We start from the raw sequence: 21,226 nt of genomic DNA, 5'->3' as shown, positions 1-21,226 counted from the left end.
CCTTTTTCTTTTACTGGGGTATTGGTTTTCATAACCATTCGTCCCCATAATGAGGGGCACGGGTGTGGATACTGGGAAACTGGAGTGTCTGAGGGAATTGCTTGTGTGACTTGTGGTTAGCCAGTGGAGTGAGACCGAAGTCCTCTTAGTCTGGCTGGTTTGCTTTGCCTTAGAGGTGGAGAAACCCCAGCCTTGGGCTGTGACTGCCCTTCTCTAAGCGATTTGTCCTGAATTGGCACTCTCCGTTGGGTCCCGCCAGAACCAGCACCGTTACAGCCACTCAGCGGGGCTGTGTGGAAAATGGAGCCCGTCCTGCTACTTTGAGGCCTTTTGTCAGAGCGATTACAAAATTGGGTGATCAAGATAATAGCGCTGCTGTAACAACCGTAGATGCCTGGGAGGCGACTGACTGCGTGCCGCACGGCATCCGGATTGAAAAACTAGACCGGCCTCAAATGAACATAGGAAACAGATTCAAAACTGGCTGACTGATGGCTCTCCGAACGGAATCGGAAATGGGACATCGTCAGCGAGCCGGGGTGTTTCCAGTGGGCTCCCGAAGGGCTCGGTTCCTGGCCCAACGCTGGTTAACCGCTTTATCGAAGAGCCGGAAGAAAACATAAAATCACCCCTGAGAAAGTTTGCAGATGACCCAAAGAATCAGGGGAGTGGGGAATAAGGAAGAGGCCGGGGCACTGGTCCAGAGCGATGTGGATCACAAGTCATCGATGGCTATTAGCTAGGCTGGGCAGGGATGGTGTCCCTAGCCTCTGTTTGCCAGGAGCTGGGAATGGGCGACAGGGGATGGATCACTTGGTGATTATCTGTTCTATTCATTCCCTCTGGGGCACCTGGCTCTGGACGCTGTCTCTCGCCATAACAAAGAGAAGGTGACAAGCCGGCTTGATCCCAGTCTGTCAGTACCTACGCGGGGAGCAAATATTACCCCCTTTCTGCTACAAACTGGTGTATTTCATGCTCTAGACCCCAGCCCTGGAACAGCGCCTGACGCCGTTCCCCTCCATCGGAAATCTCACCCGGACACCAGCGCCCGCTGCCCAGGGAGCGACTCGGCCCCCAGCCCCGGTCCAAGGAGAAATCTGACCTCCTCGTGCCAACAGCTTCCCCCAAAAGACGTCTGCATCACCAAACTCACTAAGAGCCATGCAGCATTTCTCCCAAGCCTCAGCACTCGCTCGCACGCAAAGAACTTCCCAGAGGAACAGCCTGGTTGATGCTACGCAGGTTTTTTCCCCAAGTTTTCCTACCATTGCACCGCGTGGCCTTGAAACCGCCGCTCCGGGCAGTGAAGTGCCTCATATGTCACAGCCAGGGCCCCCCAGGGCCGGGCACAGGGAGCCAACGCCCCTCTCCCATCCTAGAAAGCCGTCCTGAATGGACGGCAGGGAGGCGACCGCTCTGCTGGGGGACGGGCGTGGAAGGGGTGGACTAGTGCTGGGATCGGCAGTGGAACGAGGCTTCCTCCCGGAAGTGGAGTCACTCGGCTAATTAACGCAGCGAGGAACAAGCCCAGGAACGTCGCAGGGACCGGTCTGACCGGGTTCCAGATGCCGGGACAGCGAAGCAGGAGAGACTGCGGAGAGCCAGCCCTGGCCTGGGACCGGTTGGGAGCCGGCACCCCCTAGAGGGGACAGGCCCCTGCCCCACCTTCGCTGGGGGGGGAAGAGCGACTTCTCCCCCTCCCCCCATTGCCAGGGTTGCATCCGGCCAATAAGAGGCAGACGCCGTTCAGCTCAGGTCCAAAGTACGTGGTTTATTGGGGGTCACACACACAGGGGCTGGCGGGGGAGCAGGGTTTGTACGGGGGGGCGGGGAGTGGCAGTACTGGGGATTAGGGAGGCAGGGGGCATTGGGGAGCCGTCAGGGCTGACCAGCAATCACACCAGACGAGCTGCAGCATCTGAAGTAGACGTCGTTCAGGGCCGTGTCATCCCCTTTGCCCTGGGGGGCCTCCACCTTGGTGGCGATGGTGCAGATGCCCCGCGGGCCGCAGGAGCGGCTCTGGGGGCCCCACTTGCCCCAGCACCGCCCGGCCCCCCTCAGCTCCGCCCCACCCGTGCAGACAAACTCGATGTTGTTGGCGGCCGTGTCGTCCTTGAGGCCCCGGCAGGGCTCCACCCGCAGCCGGAACTGGGTCAGCCGCTGCCCCGAGGGGCATTTCTTCACTAGGCCCCACGAGCCCCACCTGGGAGGAGAGAACGGGTCAGCTGGGCACGGCCCACAGGGGGTGCTGCCTTCCCCCCAATCTCTGCCACTCTGGCCTGGGAGCTGCTGCCCTAGTATCCCACCTCAGCCACCACCACGATCCCACCCCTGCCACCACTAATCCACTGTCAATACCACGATCCCACCGCTAACACCACTAACCCGCTGTCAATACCGCAATCCCTCCCCTGCCACCACTAACCCACTGCCACCACCACGATTCCACCCCTGCCACCACTAACCCTCTGTCAATACCGCGATCCCTCCCCTGCCACCACTAACCCACTGTCAATACCACGATCCCACCCCTGCCACCACTAACCCACTGCCACCACCACGATTCCACCCCTGCCACCACTAACCCACTGTCAATACCGCGATCCCTCCCCTGCCACCACTAACCCACTGTCAATACCACGATCCCTCCCCTCCCACCACTAACCCACTGTCAATACCGCGATCCCTCCCCTCCCACCACTAACCCACTGTCAATACCACGATCCCTCCCCTGCCACCACTAACCCACTGTCAATACCAAGATCCCTCCCCTCCCACCACTAACCCACTGTCAATACCGCGATCCCTCCCCTCCCACCACTAACCCACTGCCACCACCACGATTCCACCCCTGCCACCACTAACCCACTGTCAATACCGCGATCCCTCCCCTGCCACCACTAACCCACTGTCAATACCACGATCCCTCCCCTCCCACCACTAACCCACTGTCACTACCACGATCCCTCCCCTGCCACCACTAACCCACTGTCAATACCATGATCCCTCCCCTCCCACCACTAACCCACTGTCAATACCACGATCCCTCCCCTGCCACCACTAACCCACTGTCAATACCACGATCCCTCCCCTGCCACCACTAACCCACTGTCAATACCACGATCCCTCCCCTGTCTCCACTAACCCACTGTCACTACCACGATCCCTCCCCTGCCGCCACTAACCCACTGTCAATACCACGATCCCTCCGCTAACACCAGTAACCCGCTGTCAATACCACGATCCCACCGCTAACACCACTAACCCTCTATCAATACCGCGATCCCATCTTTGCCACCACTAACCCACTGTCAATACCGCGATCCCTCCGCTAACACCAGTAACCCGCTGTCAATACCACGATCCCACCGCTAACACCAGTAACCCACTGTCAATACCATGATCCCACCCCTGCCCCCAACCGACTGTCAATACCACAATTCCTCCCCTGCCACCGTTAACCCACTGTAAATACCACGATCCCACTGCTCCCACCACTAACCCACTGCTGTCACTGACGTCCCGCCATCGATGCCACCCTCCCATCTCTGCCAGTGCTAACCCCCCGCCAACCCCAGCTCTGTTGGTGACACCCCTATTCCACTAGTGCGCACGGAGCCCAGTGCCCCCTCTGCCACCTGCCCGCACCCTCCGTTGGGCCCCTCCCCACGGTACTCACGGCCCCACGTTGGACTGGATCGTGCTGTCGTCGGAGCAGAGCAGCCGGATCCCGTTCAGCGCCGTGTCGTCCCCGGCGAGCTGGGGCAGCTCCACCTGCAACGGGGGGGCAGCAAGCCTGGGCATTAGAGACTGGTCTCCCATCAAGGAGATGGGGGGCAGAGGGGCATGGGGAGGGGGAAATTGAGCAGAGGGGCTCAGGGCTGTGGGACAGGGGGATCCGGGTTGGGGAGGAGGGCAGGGGCAGGGGGAGCCAGGCTGGGGAAGGGGGAAGGGATGTGGGGAGGGTGAAGGGGGCAGGGAGTGGGGTGTGGGGGAGCCGGGCTGGGGAAGGGGGCAGGGGATGTGGGGAGGGCAGGGGGGAGCCGGGCTGGCGGGGGTGAATCTTTACCTTCAGGGAGAACCCAATGGCAAAGCTGTTGCCGGGGCAGGACTGTTCCTCGCCCCACGTGCCCCACATCCCTCCATTGCTAACGTGGATCTTGGTCTGGCCCCATGCGCCCCACAGGCAGCAGCCGAGCACAAGGCCGAGCGTGGCGTGCAGGGAGCTGTCCATGGCTGGGTAGGTGTGACGAACTGGGACTGTTTCTAAAGTGGTCTGTGAGTGCTGACAGGGGAGTGTGGCTAGGATGGTCTGCATTGGGGGATGGGAGAATGACTGAAGGGAAATACCTGAGCCTGTAACATGAGAACCCAGGAGGGGGCTGGGGCAAGGTGACACCTTTGCCCGGGAAACTGAACAAAGGCTGTGGGAGGGGTCGCTGAAGGAGAGTCTGGGAAGCTGGCTGGTGAGGTGGCTGGAGGCAGGGAGGGCTCTGACCTCTGGAGGGGGGCTGGGATGCCCGAGGACCCCAAGATGGACCTAACTGAGGGGTATCCTGTTGTCTGTGCCTGCAAGACCTGTCTCGGACTGTATTCCCGTCGTCTAAATAAACCTTCTGCTTTACTGGCTGGCTGAGAGTCATGGTGAATCGCAGGACGCCGGGGGTGCAGGGCCCTGAGTCCCCCTTTACTCCGTGACAACTGGTGGCAGCGGTGGGATCTACTGCACCCCGTGGACGGCGCTTCCTGCAGTAAGTGACTGGGGAGAAGTAAAACAAAGGGGGATTGACGGGGACCAGGCGTGCTGAGGAGTCAGAGAGAGATGGTTATCACCCCTGGGAGTGTGTGACCAGCGAGGAGGACTTTTGCAGTAACAGGGTCCCCCGGGGGATCGCAGCGAGTGGTCCCAGGGGCAGAGGAGTCTGCAGCTCGACCCTGGCAGAGAGGTGGTGACCTCGAGAAGGGCTGGCACACTAGGGGTCTCCCTGGAGACTGTGGGGAGCGGTGAGCACACAGGCCTGTGAGTGGCCAGCAGGAAGATGTATGCCAAGCGGCTTAAGAGCGACCTGGTGGAGCTGTGCAAGCAGAGGGGGGTGCGCATTGGGAAGCTCACCAAAGAACAGCTCATTGCCCAGCTGGAGAAGGGAGATCGCTCCAATGAACTGATCCCTGTCTCTGAGGGAAGCAGCCTGGCAGATGCAGCGCAGGCCCCAGTGTCTGTCCCAGCTGGGAGTGGTCAGCCGGCTGCTGAGGGCTTCCCGAGACCCCTCCTTCCTACGCCTAGGGGAAGGGTGGGGAGGAGCCCAGCAAATACCGAGGGCGCAGGGACCCCCCCGGCCAGCAGGGGATCCTCCCAGTAACGCTCGCCGGCCAGCAGGGGATCCTCCCGGCCAGGCGCGGCATCCGTGGAGCGGAATGGGCTGGAATGGGAGATAGAGCTAAAACTGAGAGAGCTGGAGGATCGTGAACACCAGAGACAGCATGAACGGGAGGAGAAAGAGAAACTGAGGCAGCATGAACGGGAGGAGAAAGAGAAACTGAGGAAGCATGAACAGGAGGAGAAAGAGAAACTGAGGCAGCATGAACGGGAGGAGAATGAGAGACAAAGGCAGCATGAAGAGAGAGAGAGGCTGAGGCATCATGAACTGGAACTGGCGAGGCTGAAGGGCCGCGAGCCCCCGACTGCGGTGAGTGAGGGGGGACCCAGGACTGCACGAAGCTTTGATAAGTGCATCCTGGCCCCACGTAAGGAGGGGGAGGACATGGATGACTTCCTGGATGCCTTTGAGACGGCCTGCGAGCTGCACCAGGTTGATCCTGCCGACAAACTCCGGGTTCTCACCCCCTTACTGGACCCCAAAGCCGTGGCCTTGTACCGCCAACTGGAAGAGGCGGAAAAAGGGGACTATGAACTATTCAAAAAGGCCCTGCTACGTGAGTTTGGGCTGACTTCTGAGATGTACCGGGAAAGGTTCCGGAGTCAGGATAAAACCCCGGAGATCTCATATCTGCAACTAGCCGTCCGCATGGAGGGATACGCCAGCAAGTGGGCAGATGGGGCCCAGACGAAGGAGGACCTGGTTAAACTGCTGGTACTGGAGCAACTGTATGAGCGGTGCCCATCCGACCTGAGGCTGTGGTTGGTGGACAAAAAGCCAGAGAACCCGCGACATGCAGGCCGGCTGGCCGATGAGTTTGTAAAGAGCCGGTCAGGGGCTGGCAGGGAGGAGTCCCAAAGGAACAGTCCCACCACAACGCAGAGCGAGAGTTACCATGGGCCATCCCAGCGGGAAAATACGGAGAAACCCCACCAAAGGGGAAGATCCAGCGTCAGGTCCATCCAACCCACTCGAGGGGACCCCTGGGACATGGTCTGCCATCACTGTGACCAAAGAGGTCACATACGGGCCCAGTGCCCCAGGCTCAGGGACAGACTGAGCAGACCAAACCCACAGAGGGTTGACTGGGTAGAGACCCAGCCGGGCGAGAGGCAGCACTCCCAGGGAAGGGGGGCTGGCAGAGTACCACCTGCTAAGGAGGGAGGAGAGCTCCAGGCCTGCTCCTCTGCGGGGCGGGATGCTCCAGACTCAGGGTTTTTGGTTTATACGGTGGGCGCGGGGCGGTCCCTCCGGAAAGAGTACCTCGTTCCCCTGGAGGTGGATGGGAGGAAGGTCGATGGATACTGGGATACGGGCGCAGAGGTGACGCTGGCCCGGCCCGAGGTGGTGGCCGCAGATCAGGTGGTGCCCAACACCTACCTGACCCTGACGGGGGTGGGCGGGACACCAGTCAAAGTGCCCGTGGCGAGGGTACACCTGAAGTGGGGGGCCAAGGAGGGCCCCAAGGATGTGGGGGTACACCCGTATTTGCCCACTGAGGTGTTGATGGGGGGGGACCTGGAGGACTGGTCAAGCAACCCACCAAGTGCACTGGTTGTGACCCGCAGTCAGAGCCGGCGAGGGGCACTGCGCCCTGACCTTGGGGAGGGTGCCTTGCCCGAGGCGCAGGACCCTAACCTGGTGGGGAGGGAACGCCCAGGGACACGGCTCAGGGAGGCTGCGGCTTCAGACCCAGCCGGCAAGAGAGAGCAGGTGGCCATCCCTGTCCCAGCTGCTGAGTTCCAGGCCGAGGTGCAAAAAGATCCCTCCTTACGGAAGATAAGGGACCTGGCCGACCTCGGTGCGGTACAGACCATGGGGAGAGGCGGCCGGAAAAGGTTCCTGTGGGAGAAGGGGTTCCTGTACCGAGAATGGGCTCCCCCAGGGAAAATGGAGTCAGGGGGGATCAGGAGACAGCTGGTGGTACCCCAGAAGTATCGCCGCCAGCTGCTGTGCCGGGCCCATGACATTCCCCTCTCAGGGCCCCAGGGACCCTGGCGTACCCAGCAGAGGCTGCTACGGAGCTTTTACTGGCCTGGGGTCTTTGTTACTGTCCGGCAGTACTGCCGATCCTGTGACCCCTGTCAGAGGGGGAGGAAGGCCCGGGACAAGGGAAAAACGGCTTTAGGACCCTTGCCCAGCATAGAGGAGCCTTTCCAGAGGGTGGCCAAGGTTTGAAGGGGGGCTCTGAACCAAGAGAGCCCGAAGCACAGACCTCCAGACGGGAGCGCTGGGAGAAGACCCCAGCCCAGTTGGAACCCCAGGGGTATTGGGGTGGGAAAAGGGCACGGGCCGCATACACCTTCCCACATGCGAACTGCAAATGCCCTCGAGCACCCCCGACCTAAGGGGGGGCGTGAAACTGGAGGGGCCTGGTGTAATTCTCACCAAGGAATGCTGGGGCATCCATGGGAACGGGGGTAGGTTTGAACTTCCCCGGGTCACTGGCTGAAGTGACCCCGCTCAGTTCGGTCTCGAAGGGGGGAGATGTGACGAACTGGGACTGTTCTTAAAGTGGTCTGTGAGTGCTGACAGGGGAGTGTGGCTAGGATGGTCTGCATTGGGGGATGGGAGAATGACTGAAGGGAAATACCTGAGCCTGTAACATGAGAACCCAGGAGGGGGCTGGGGCGAGGTGACACCTTTGCCCGGGAAACTGAACAAAGGCTGTGGGAGGGGTCGCTGAAGGAGAGTCTGGGAAGCTGGCTGGTGAGGTGGCTGGAGGCAGGGAGGGCTCTGACCTCTGGAGGGGGGCTGGGATGCCCGAGGACCCCAAGATGGACCTAACTGAGGGGTATCCTGTTGTCTGTGCCTGCAAGACCTGTCTCGGACTGTATTCCCGTCGTCTAAATAAACCTTCTGCTTTACTGGCTGGCTGAGAGTCATGGTGAATCGCAGGAAGCCGGGGGTGCAGGGCCCTGAGTCCCCCCTTACTCCGTGACAGTAGGCGAGCGGAGGAAGCCAGCAGCAGATGTGCAGCTCCTGGCACGGGGCAGGGGTGTTTTATACCCGGGGAGGGCGGGCTGGGCTGGGTTCCGGCCTGTGTGGGCAGTGCAAAGGGGTCGGCCTCGCCTTCTCTTGTCACGGGCTCAGGGCTATAATTACGTTAACCCTGCCGCTGGCTGCCCCAGGGCACATGATTCAAGGTTCCTACCGCCACCCACCTAGGGCTCTGCTGCCTCATTGGCCCAGCTCTCGGAAACACCCAGAGCAAACACGTCATGTGACAACACCTCCGGCCTCACGCCAGACATTGCAAACCCCTCAAACACCAGGGTGCCTTTACGGCACAAGCATCCCACCGTTACCTGTTGGGACATAGTATCCCACCGCTCACACCACTATGCCGTTATGGTGCCAGAATCCCACCTTTCACCTCACTGTTACCACTTCGGACATAGTATCCCACCTCTCACACCACTATGCTGTTACAGTGCCAGAATCCCACCGCTGACCCCACTGTTACCGCTTCGGACATAGTATCCCACCACTCACACCACTAGGCCATTACGGCATCAGGATCCCACTGTTAACACTTCAGTAGGAAATAAGGAGTGGGAAATAGGGAAGAGGCAGGTTCAGAGTGATGTGGATCACAACCCAATACTGTGGTTTGAATGCGGCTAAATGTCACCGTACACCACAAGGAACGAAGCGCTTCAGCCATACACGGGCCGGGGAGTCTCTCCTGGGGAGCAGCGACTCTGAAGCAGATTTGGGGGGCGGAGAGGGTAATCAGCGGAACGTGAGTTCCCGGTGCGATGCTGTGACCAAAAGGGCGAATGCGACCCTGGGCTGCGTAAGCGGGAATCTCGAGCAGGGGTGGAGAGGTGATTTTACTGCTGGATCGGGCCCTGCTGCGTCCGCGGCTGGAATCCGGTTCCGATGCCCACAGTTCCAGCCGGAGGGTGATTAAAGTTTGCAGATGACCCAAAGAATAAGAGGAGTGGGGAATAAGGAAGAGGCCGGGGCACTGGTTCAGAGCGATGTGGATCACAAGCCATCAATGGCTATTAGCCAGGCTGGGCAGGGATGGTGTCCCTAGCCTCTGTTTGCCAGAAGCTGGGAATGGGTGACAGGGGATGGATCACTTGGTGATTATCTGTTCTATTCATTCCCTCTGGGGCACCTGGCATTGGCCACTGTCTCTACGCGGGGAGCAAATATTACCCCCTTTCTGCTACAAACTGGTGTATTTCACGCTCTAGACCCCAGCACTGGAACAGCGCCTGACGCCGTTCCCCTCCATCGGAAATCTCACCCGGACACCAGCGCCTGCTGCCCAGGGAGCGACTCTGCCACCGGTCCAAGGAGAAATCTGACCTCCTCACACCCAAAAGCTTCCCCCAAAAGGCGTCTGCATCACCAAACTCACTAAGAGCCATGCAGCATTTCTCCCAAGCCTCAGCACTCGCTCGCACGCAAAGAACTTCCCAGAGGAACAGCCTGGTTGATGCTACGCAGGTTTTTTCCCCAAGTTTTCCTACCATTGCACCGCGTGGCCTTGAAACCGCCGCTCCGGGCAGTGAAGTGCCCCATATATTGTTGCCAGGGCCCCCCAGGGCCGGGCACAGTGAGCCAACGCCCCTCTCCCATCCTCGAAAGCCGTCCTGAATGGACGGCAGGGAGGCGACCGCTCTGCGGGGGGATGGGCGTGGAAGTGGTGGACTGGTGCTGGGATTGGTTAACGTGACCGGCCGTGTTCAGGGCCAGGCTCTGGGGAGGCCGGGGCCAGTGGCGAGAGGCAGGAGCAGGGCTGGGGCTGGAGCAAAGGCTGTGACAGACGCCCGGGAGGATTGCAGCCGCGTCCCACGTGATGGGGAGAGACACCCCGGATGCCTGGAACGCGCGTGATACCCCGGTGCCAACCCAGCTGCCTGCCGGGCGTCGTTAGGGGCTGGCTGACGATGATCCTGCCCCGGGCCCGGCCCGGCGGTGAAACGACACTTCCTCCAGGAACTGGAGTTGCTCGGTTAATTAACGCAGCCAGGAACAAGCCCGGGGATGTCGCAGGGACCGGTCTGACCGGGTTCCAGACGCCGGGCCGGTGAAGCAGGAGAGCCAGCGGAGAGCCAGCCGTGGCCTGGGGCCGGGTGGGAGCCGGTGCCCCATTCCCCGCCCCCCTGGGCCAGCCAGTCTGTCTAGGGGGGTGAGGCAATTGGAGACCCAACCCCCTCCAATCCAATTCCCACCCTCCGCCTCTCCCACCTTAGCTGGGGGGGAGCGACTTCTCCCCCTCCCCCCCGTTGCCAGGGTTGCATCCAGCCAATAAGAGGCCGTTCAGCTCACGTCCAAAATAAGGTGTTTATTGGGGGGGTCACACACACAGGGGCTGGCGGGGGAGCAGCTGGGAGCAGGGTTCGTGGGGGGGCGGGGACTGGGAGTAGCAGGGACTGGGGGGGCAGGAGGAAGTGGGGAGCGGTCAGTGGTCAGCAGATGGTGTGGGGGGGGGTCTGGATGGGGGAGGCTCCACCCGCAGCTGGAACTGAGTCAACCACTTCCCCGACGGCCGTTTCGTCACTAGGGTTGTGGTGGGGGGTAACAATGCTGGTTCTGGCGGGACCCAACGGAGAGCCTCAATCCAGGACAAATCGCTCAGAGCAGGGCAGACCCCGCCCAAGGCTGGGGTCCTTTGCACACCCAGGCACCAAACCAGCCAGACAGAGAGGACTTCGGTCTCACCCCACTGGTGAACCACAAGTCACACCAGCAATTCCCTCAGACACTCCAGTTTCCCAGTATCACCACCAGTGCCACTCGTTATGGGGATGAATGGTTGTCACGGAGTATGGGGGACTCAGGGCCCTGCACCCCCGGCTTCCTGCGATTCACCATGACTCTCAGCCAGCCAGAAAAGCAGAAGGTTTATTTAGACGACAGGAACAAAGTCCAAGACAGGTCTTGCAGGCACAGACAACAGGACCCCCTCAGTTAGGTCCATCTTGGGGTCCCCGGGCACCACAGCCCCCTGGGGAGGTCAGAGCCCCGTCTGCCTCCCAGCCACATCACCAGCCAGCTCCTGAAACTCTGCCTTCAGCGACCCCTCCCACAGCCTTTGTTCAGTTTCCCGGGAAAAGGAGTCACCTGGCCTCTAACCCCTTCCTGGGTTCTCATGTTACATGCTCAGGTATCTTCCCTCGGCCAGTCTCCCAACCCCCAATGCAGACTATCCTCGCCACACTCCCCTGTCAGCATTCAAAGACCACATTAAGAACAGTCCCAGTTCGTCACAATGGTTATGAAAACCAATACCCCAGTAAAAGAAAAAGGTTCTCCCGATCCCAAAGGACCAAGCCCCAGACCCAGGTCAATAGACAAGTCAGATCTTACCCAAAAATCACGCTGTTGGCAATGCTTTAGAATCTAAAATCGAAAGGTTTATTCATAAAAGGAAGAAATATCGCTGAGAGCTAGAATTGGTTACATGGATTCAGTTACATACAGTGATGGCAAAGTTCTTGGTTCAGGCTTGTAGCCGGGATGGGATAAGCTGCAGGTTCAAATCAAGTCTCTGGAACATCCCCAGCTGGGACGGGTCCTTCAGTCCTTTGTTCAGAGCTTCCGTTTGTAGCAAAGTCCCTCCAGAGGTGAGACGCAGGATTGACGACAGGATGGAGGAGCTGCAGCTGCCTTTTATAGTCTCCTCCCGGTGTAAGGACACCTCTTTGTCCTTACTGTGGAGAACTACAGCAAAAGGGAGTCTGGAGTCACCTCGGCAGGTCCCTGCCTTGCTGAGTCACAAGGCGTATCTGCCTTCTCTCAATGGGTCAGTTGTAGCTGATGGTCCTTAATGGGCCATCAAGCAGGCTAGGCAGAGCTAACACCAGCTTGTCTGGGGTGTCACCCAGAAGCACAGCAGAAGTGTGAAATACAGACAGTCTAGAGCCGATACTTATAACTTTAATGACACATGCACCCAGACGGCATAATCATAACTAGCAACCCAGAACCTCGTCCTAGACACCTTACTTGACCCCCTTTATACAAGATTTGGTGCCACTACAGGACCTCGGTTGAAACAATGATTGATCCAGTCCCAGTTACTACAACCACATCCCGGAGCCCATTTAGTCAGTAGTGGAGGTGGTGGACTGGGTTGTGGTGGTAGGGGGCAGGGTTGTGGTGGGGGTCAGGGTTTCAGGCCTGCAGCATCTGAAGTAGACGTCGTTCAGGGCCGTGTCGTCCCCTTTGCCCTGGGGGGCCTCCACCTTGGTGGCGATGGTGCAGATGCCCCGCGGGCCACAGGAGCGGCTCTGGGGGCCCCACTTGCCCCAGCACCGCCCGTCCCCCCTCAGCTCCGCCCCGCCCGTGCAGACGAACTCGATGTTGTTGGCGGCCGTGTCGTCCTTGAGGCCCCGGTAGGGCTCCACCCGCAGCCGGAACTGGGTCAGCCGCTGCCCCGAGGGGCATTTCTTCACTGGGCCCCACGAGCCCCACCTGGGAGGAGAGAATGGGTCAGCTGGGCACGGCCCACAGGGGGTGCTGCCTTCCCCCCAACCTTTGCCACTCTGGCCTGGGAGCTGCTGCCCTAGTATCCCACCTCAAGCACCACCACGATCCCACCCCTGCCACCACTAATCCACTGTCAATACCACGATCCCACCACTAACACCACTAACCCGCTGTCAATACCATGATCCCACCTTTGCCACCACTAACCCACTAACCCACTGCCAATACCACGATCCGACCTCTGACCCCAACCCACTGTCCAGGGCCGGTGCAAGGATATTTTGCGCCCTAGGCAAAACTTCCACCTTGCGCCCCGCCCCCGCACATCAGTTCATTGAGGGGCAAATCCCAACGAGCCTTTATAGATCCCAGGGGCCAGCCATGCCCAGGGGCCAGCTGTGCCCAGGGGCTGCTCCCAGACCAGGTTCCCCCTCCCCACCCCCTGAACTCCCCTGGAGTGTGCACAGCCCCCCCACGAGCCCTCCCCTCCCCACCCCACCCAGCAGCTCGGCAGGGAGGAGCCGCCTTCCGGAGGCACCGGAGAGCCAGAGCATCCCGCTTGCGGTGACGGCGAGCCCCAGCCATGGAGGAGCCGGCGCAGCACAGGGGGGCAGCAGCCCTGCAAATCCAGTGGCGCGGCTAGCGGGGAGCAGCCGCGCCCCCTGCCCCTCCTGCCCAGGCTGCGGCCGGGCACCCCCCCCCGAGGACTCCTACAGGCTGCAGCGGATGCAGGCCCCCCATGCACCCCCCGGCTGCCCCCCCGCCGCGCTCAGGCTCTGCGGCTCCCAGGAGTGTGAGCCGCCACTGCCGCTGCCCCTCCCAGAGTAGGCTCAGGGCCCTGCGCCCCGGTAGCTCACATGCCTGGGAGCCGCAGAGCCCGAGCACGGCGAGGGGGGACCTGGGGGGCCCATGGGGGCCGCCGACCACATGCAACTGCTGCAGCCTGCAGGAGCGCCCGGGGGGGGGCGCCAGGCTGCAGCCTGGGCAGGAGGGGCAGAGGGCGCGGCTCCTCCCCGCTAGCGGTGCCGCCGCCTTTGCAGGGCTGCTGTCCCCCTCTGCCGCGCCGGCTCCTCCATGGCTGGGGCTCGCCGCCGCCGCTCTGGCTCTCTGGTGCCTCCGGAAGGCGGCTCCTCCCTGCCGAGCCAGGGCACTGCTTTTTTAGGGTTACCATATTTCAACAATCAAAAAAGAGGATGGGGGGGAGACAGCCCCACCCACATCCACTCCCTCCCACTTCCTGCCCCCCTCAGAACGCCCAACCCCCCCCCACTCCTTGTCCCCTGGCTGCCCCCTCCTGGGACCCCTGCCCCTACCTGCCCCCAGGACCCCACCCCCTACCTGCTCCCTGGCTGCCCCAACCCTTATCCACACCCCCAGACAGATCCCCGGGACTCCCACGCCCCATCCAACCACTCCCCACCCCGTGACAGCCCCCCCAGAACTCCCGACCCATCCAACCCTCCCCCCGCCCCCGGACAGCCCCCCCGGACTCCCCTTACCACCCGGCCGCTCCAGCCGCTGGCTCCACGTGGAGCCAAAACAAACAGGCTGCGGAGCCCACAGCGCCTCCCCCGCAGCGTGCTGGTGACGCGACGCTGAGGCAAGGGGAGCGGGGGCGGGACTCTGCCTGCTGGAGGCCAATGGGAGAGGCCAAATCAGGCCCAGGCGCCCAATCAGCCGTGCCGCACTCTGTGTGAGGGAAAGGGAGGGGAGGGAGAAAAAATCTCGGACGCCCCCAACCACTTGGCGCCCTAGGCGACCGCCTAGTTCAACTAGTGGTTGCACCGGCCCTGCCACTGTCAACACCACGATCCCTTCCCTACCACCACTAACCCACTGTCAATACCACGATCCCTCCCCTGTCTCCACTAACCCACTGTCAATACCATGATCCCTCCCCTGCCACCACTAACCCACTGTCAATACCATGATCCCACTACTCCCACCACTAACCCACTGTCAATACCACGATCCCTCCCCTGCCACCACTAACCCACTGTCAATACCACGATCCCTCCCCTGTCTCCACTAACCCACTGTCAATACCACGATCCCTCCCCTGCCACCACTAACCCACTGTCAATACCATGATCCCACTACTCCCACCACTAACCCACTGTCAATACCACGATCCCTCCCCTACCACCACTAACCCACTGTCATAAGAACATAAGAACATAAGAACGGCCGTACCGGGTCAGACCAAAGGTCCATCTAGCCCAGTATCCTGTCTACCGACAGTGGCCAATGCCAGGTGCCCCACAGGGAGTGGACCAACAGGCAATGATCAAGTGATCTCTCTCCTGCCATCCATCCTCTGACAAACAGAGGCTAGGGACACCATTCCTTACCCATCCTGGCTAATAGCCATTAATGGACTTAACCACCATGAATTTATCCAGTTCTCTTTTAAACTCTGTTATAGTCCTAGCCTTCACAACCTCCTCAGGTAAGGAGTTCCACAAGTTGACTGTGCGCTGCGTGAAGAAGAACTTCCTTGTATTTGTTTTAAACCTGCTGCCCATTAATTTCATTTGGTGACCCCTAGTTCTTGTATTATGGGAATAAGTAAATAACTTTTCCTTATCCACTTTCTCCACATCCCTCATGATTTTATATATCTCTATCATATCCCCCCTTAGTCTCCTCTTTTCCAAGCTGAAGAGTCCTAGCCTCTTTCATCTCTCCTCATATGGGACCCGTTCCAAACCTCTAATCATTTTAGTTGCCCTTTTCTGAACCTTTTCTAGTGCCAGTATATCTTTTTTGAGATGAGGAGACGCATCTGTACGCAGTATTCGAGATGTGGGCGTACCATAGATTTATATAAGGGCAATAATATATTCTCAGTCTTATTCTCTATCCCCTTTTTAATGACCCCTAACATCCTGTTTGCTTTTTTGACCACCTCTGCACACTGCACGGACATCTTCAGAGAACTATCCATGATGACTCCAAGATCTTTTCCCTGACTTCTTGTAGCTAAATTAGCCCCCATCATATTGTATGTATAGTTGGGCTTATTTTTTCCAGTGTGCATTACTTTACATTTATCCACATTAAATTTCATTTGCCATTTTGTTGCCCAATCACTTAGTTTTGTGAGATCTTTTTGAAGTTCTTCACAATCTGCTTTGGTCTTAACTATCTTGAGCAGTTTAGTATCATCTGCAAACTTTGCCACCTCACTGTTTACCCCTTTCTCCAGATCATTTATAAATAAGTTGAATAGGATTGGTCCGAGGACTGACCCTTGGGGAACACCACTAGTTACCCCTCTCCATTCTGAGAATTTACCATTAATTCCTACCCTTTGTTCCCGGTCTTTTAACCAGTTCTCAATCCATGAAAGGACCTTCCCTTTTATCCCATGACAACTTAATTTACATAAGAGCCTTTGGTGAGGGACCTTGTCAAAGGCTTTCTGAAAATCTAAGTACACTATGTCCACCGGATCCCCCTTGTCCACATGTTTGTTGACCCCTTCAAAGAACTCTAATAGATTAAAGCAACAGAGGGTCCTGTGGCACCTTTAAGACTAACAGAAGTATTGGGAGCATAAGCTTTCGAGGGTAAGAACCTCACTTCTTCAGATGCAAGTAATGGAAATCTCCAGAGGCAGGTATAAATCAGTATGGAGATAACGAGGTTAGTTCAATCAGGGAGGGTGAGGTGCTCTGCTAGCAGTTGAGGTGTGAACACCAAGGGAGGAGAAACTGCTTCTGTAGTTGGATAGCCATTCACAGTCTTTGTTTAATCCTGATCTGATGGTGTCAAATTTGCAAATGAACTGGAGCTCAGCAGTTTCTCTTTGGAGTCTGGTCCTGAAGTTTTTTTGCTGTAAAATGGCTACCTTTACATCTGCTATTGTGTGGCCAGGGAGGTTGAAGTGTTCTCCTACAGGTTTTTGTATATTGCCATTCCTGATATCTGACTTGTGTCCATTTATCCTCTTGCGTAGTGACTGTCCAGTTTGGCCAATGTACATAGCAGAGGGGCATTGCTGGCACATGATGGCATATATAACATTGGTGGACGTGCAGGTGAATGAGCCGGTGATGTTGTAGCTGATCTGGTTAGGTCCTGTGATGGTGTTGCTGGTGTGGATATGTGGGCAGAGTTGGCATCGAGGTTTGTTGCATGGGTTGGTTCCTGAGTTAGAGTTGTTATGGTGCGGTGCGTGGTTGCTGGTGAGAATATGCTTAAGGTTGGCGGGTTGTCTGTGGGCGAGGACTGGCCTGCCTCCCAAGGTCTGTGAAAGCGAGGGATCATTGTCCAGGATGGGTTGTAGATCACTGATGATGCGTTGGAGAGGTTTAAGCTGAGGACTGTAGGTGATGGCCAGTGGAGTTCTGTTGGTTTCTTTTTGGGGCCTGTCTTGTAGCAGGAGGCTTCTGGGTACACGGCTGGCTCTGTTGATTTGTTTCTTTATTTCCTTGTGTGGGTATCGTAGTTTTGAGAATGCTTGGTGAAGATCTTGTAGGTGTTGGTCTCTGTCTGAGGGGTTGGAGCAGATGCGATTGTACCTCAGTGCTTGGCTGTAGACGATGGATCATGTGGTGTGTCCGGGGTGGAAGCTGGAGGCATGAAGGTAGGCGTAGCGGTCGGTGGGTTTTCGGTATAGGATGGTGTTAACGTGGCCATCGCTTATTTGTACTGTGGTGTCTAGGAAGTGGACCTCCTGTGTAGATTGGTCCAGGCTGAGGTTGATGGTGGGGTGGAAGCTGTTGAAATCGTGGTGGAATTCTTCCAGGGTCTCCTTCCCATGGGTCCAGATGATGAAGATGTCATCAATGTAGCATAGGTAGAGAAGGGGCGTGAGTGGACGAGAGCTGAGGAAGCGTTGTTCCAGGTCAGCCATAAAAATGTTGGCATATTGTGGGGCCATGCGGGTGCCCATAGCGGTGCCACTGGTCTGGAGGTATATATTGTCACCAAATTTGAAATAATTGTGCGTGAGGATAAAGTCACAGAGCTCAGCAATAAGTTGTGCTGTGTCATCATCAGGGATACTGTTCCTGACAGCTTGTATTCCATCTGTGTGTGGGATGTTTGTGTAGAGAGCCTCTACATCCATGGTGGCTAGGATGGTGTTTCCTGGGAGGTCACCAATGCATTGTAGTTTTCTCAGGAAATCTGTGGTGTCACGGAGATAGCTGGGAGTGCTGGTGGCGTAGGGTCTGAGTAGGGAGTCCACATATCCAGACAGTCCTTCAGTGAGAGTGCCAATGCCCGAGATGATGGAGCATCCAGGATTTCCAGGTTTGTGCATCTTGGGTAGTAGATAGAATAACCCCGGTCGGGGCTCTAAGGGTATGTTGATTTGTTCCTGTGTTAGTGTAGGGAGTGTCCTGAGTAGATGGTGCAGTTTCTTAGTGTATTCCTCATAGATTAGTAAGACACGATTTCCCTTTACAGAAACCATGTTGACTATTGCTCAACAGTTTATGTTTTTCTATGTGTCTGACAATTTTATTCTTAACTATTGTTTCGACTTATTTGCCCGGTACTGACGTTAGACTTACCGGTCTGTAATTGCCGGGATCACCTCTAGAGCCCTTTTTGAATATTGGCGTTACATTAGCTAACTTCCAGTCACTGGGTACAGAAGCCGATTTAAAGGACAGGTTACAAACCTTAGTTAATAGTTCCGCAACTTCACATTTGAGTTCTTTCAGAACTCTTGGGTGAATGCCATCTGGTCCCGGTGACTTGTTAATGTTGAGTTTATCAATTAATTCCAAAACCTCTTCTAGTGACACTTCAATCTGTGACAGTTCCTCAGATTTGTCACCTACAAAAGCCGGCTCAGGTTTGGGAATCTCCCTAACATCCTCAGCCGTGAAGACTGATGCAAAGAATCCATTTAGTTTCTCCGCAATGACTTTATCGTCTTTAAGCGCTCCTTTTGTATCTCGATCATCAAGGGGCCCCACTGGTTGTTTGGCAGGCTTCCTGCTTCTGATGTACTTAAAAAACATTTTGTTATTACCTTTTGAGTTTTTGGCTAGCCATTCTTCAAACTCCTTTTCGGCTGTCAATACCACGATCCCTCCCCTGTCTCCACTAACCCACTGTCAATACCACGATCCCTCCCCTGCCTCCACTAACCCACTGTCAGTACCGCGATCCCTCCCCTGCCACCACTAACCCACTGTCAATACCACGATCCCTCCCCTGCCACCACTAACCCACTGTCAATACCACGATCCCTCCCCTGCCGCCACTAACCCACTGTCACTACCACGATCCCTCCCCTGCCGCCACTAACCCACTGTCAATACCACGATCCCTCCCCTGCCACCACTAACCCACTGTCAATACCACGATCCCTCCCCTGCCACCACTAACCCACTGTCAATACCGCGATCCCACCTCTGCCACCACTAACCCACTGTCAATACCACGATCCCTCCCCTGCCTCCACTAACCCACTGTCAATACCACGATCCCTCCACTGCCTCCACTAACCCACTGTCAATACCACGATCCCTCCCCTGCCACCACTAACCCACTGTCAATACCACGATCCCTCCCCTGCCTCCACTAACCCACTGTCAATACCGCGATCCCTCCCCTGCCACCACTAACACACTGTCAATACCACGATCCCACCCCTACCACCACTAACCCGCTGTCAATACCACGATCCCTCCCCTGCCTCCACTAACCCACTGTCAGTACCGCGATCCCTCCCCTGCCACCACTAACCCACTGTCAATACCACGATCCCTCCCCTGCCACCACTAACCCACTGTCAACACCACGATCCCTCCCCTGTCACCACTAACCCACTGTCAATACCACGATCCCTCCCCTGCCTCCACTAACCCACTGTCAATACCACGATCCCTCCCCTGCCACCACTAACCCACTGTCAATACCGCGATCCCTCCCCTGCCACCACTAACCCACTGTCAATACCACGATCCCACCGCTGCCACCACTAACCCACTGTCAATACCGCGATCCCTCCCCTGCCACCACTAACCCACTGTCAGTACCGCGATCCCTCCCCTGCCACCACTAACCCACTGTCAATACCACGATCCCTCCCCTGCCACCACTAACCCACTGTCAATACCACGATCCCTCCCCTGCCACCACTAACCCACTGCCACCACCACGATCCCTCCCCTGCCACCACTAACCCACTGCCACCACCACTAACCCACTTCTGACACCGACGTCCCACCGTCAATGCCACCCTCCCATCTCTGCCACTGCTAACCCCCCGCCGACCCCAGCTCTGTTGGTGACACCCCTATCCCACTAGTGCGCACGGAGCCCAGTGCCCCCTCTGCCACCTGCCTGCACCCTCCGTTGGGCCCCTCCCCATGGTACTCACGGCCCCACGTTGGACTGGATCGTGCTGTCGTCGGAGCATAGCAGCCGGATCCCGTTCAGCGCCGTGTCGTCCCCGGCGAGCTGGGGCAGCTCCACCTGCAACGGGGCATCGGGGGGGAACAAGCCTGGGCATTACAGACTGGTCCCCCATCACTTCAGTACAAGGAGATGGGGGGCAGAGGGGCGTGAGGAGGGGGAAATTGAGCAGAGGGCCTCAGGGCTGTGGGGCAGGGGGATCCGGGTTGGGGAGGAGGGCAGAGGCAGGGGGAGCTGGGCTGGGGAAGGGGCAGGGGATCTGGGGAGGATGAAGAGGGCAGGGAGTGGGGCAGGGGGGAGCCGGGCTGGCGGGGGTGAATCTTTACCTTCAGGGAGAACCCAAGGGCGAAGCTGTTGCCGGGGCAGGACTGTTCCTCGCCCCACGTGCCCCACATCCCTCCATTGCTAACGTCAATCTTGATCTGGCCCCATGCACCCCACAGGCAGCAGCCGAGCACAAGGCCGAGCGTGGCGTGCAGGGAGCTGTCCATGGCTGGGTAGGCAAGCGGAGGGAGCCAGCAGCAGATGTGCAGCTCCTGGCACGGGGCAGGGGTGTTTTATACCCGGGGAGGGCGGGCTGAGCTGGGTTCCGGCCTGTGTGGGCAGTGCAAAGGGGTCGGCCTCGCCTTCTCTCGGCATTAGGTTAATCCTGCTCCCGACTACCCCGGGGCGCATGATGCAAGGTTCCTACCGCCACCCACCTAGAGCTCTGCTGCCTCATTGCCCCAAAACTCCCAGAGCAAATACGTCATGACAACACCTCCGGCCTCATGATTCAACCGTCCCCGCTGACACCGGGGTGCCTTTATGGGGCCAGCATCCCACTGTTACCACTTTGGACGTAGTATCCCACCGCTAACACCACTATGCCGTTACGCCACCAGGATCCCACCTCTGACCCCACTGTTACCACTTTGGATGTAGTATCCCACCGCAAACACCACTATGCCGTTACGCCACCAGGATCCCACCTCTGACCCCACTGTTACCACTTTGGACGTAGTATCCCA

The 21,226-nt window shown here is 58.0% G+C and overlaps 2 protein-coding genes across 2 annotated transcripts; both read right to left on the bottom strand.

Moving 5' to 3' along the window:
• Nucleotides 1-1,881: 1,881 nt before the first annotated feature.
• LOC135889489 (vitelline membrane outer layer protein 1-like) lies at nucleotides 1,882-4,237 on the bottom strand. The gene is made up of 3 exons (XM_065417356.1): nucleotides 4,073-4,237; nucleotides 3,683-3,777; nucleotides 1,882-2,206 (listed from the first exon to the last, which is right to left on the bottom strand). The coding sequence occupies exons 1-3, from the start codon at nucleotides 4,235-4,237 to the stop codon at nucleotides 1,882-1,884; spliced, it is 585 nt and encodes a 194-aa protein (XP_065273428.1).
• An 8,211-nt stretch (nucleotides 4,238-12,448) lies between these two features.
• LOC135889487 (vitelline membrane outer layer protein 1-like) lies at nucleotides 12,449-20,707 on the bottom strand. The gene is made up of 3 exons (XM_065417355.1): nucleotides 20,543-20,707; nucleotides 20,182-20,276; nucleotides 12,449-12,818 (listed from the first exon to the last, which is right to left on the bottom strand). Exons 1-3 carry the CDS (start codon nucleotides 20,705-20,707, stop codon nucleotides 12,449-12,451), a joined length of 630 nt encoding a protein of 209 aa, XP_065273427.1.
• Between the last annotated feature and the right edge of the window lie 519 nt (nucleotides 20,708-21,226).

Source organism: Emys orbicularis, chromosome 15 (assembly GCF_028017835.1).
Source record: "Emys orbicularis isolate rEmyOrb1 chromosome 15, rEmyOrb1.hap1, whole genome shotgun sequence".
Lineage (NCBI taxonomy): Eukaryota > Metazoa > Chordata > Testudines > Emydidae > Emys > Emys orbicularis.
The sequence above is the reverse complement of the archived record's forward strand: the minus strand, read 5'-3'. Positions and strand labels throughout refer to the sequence as shown.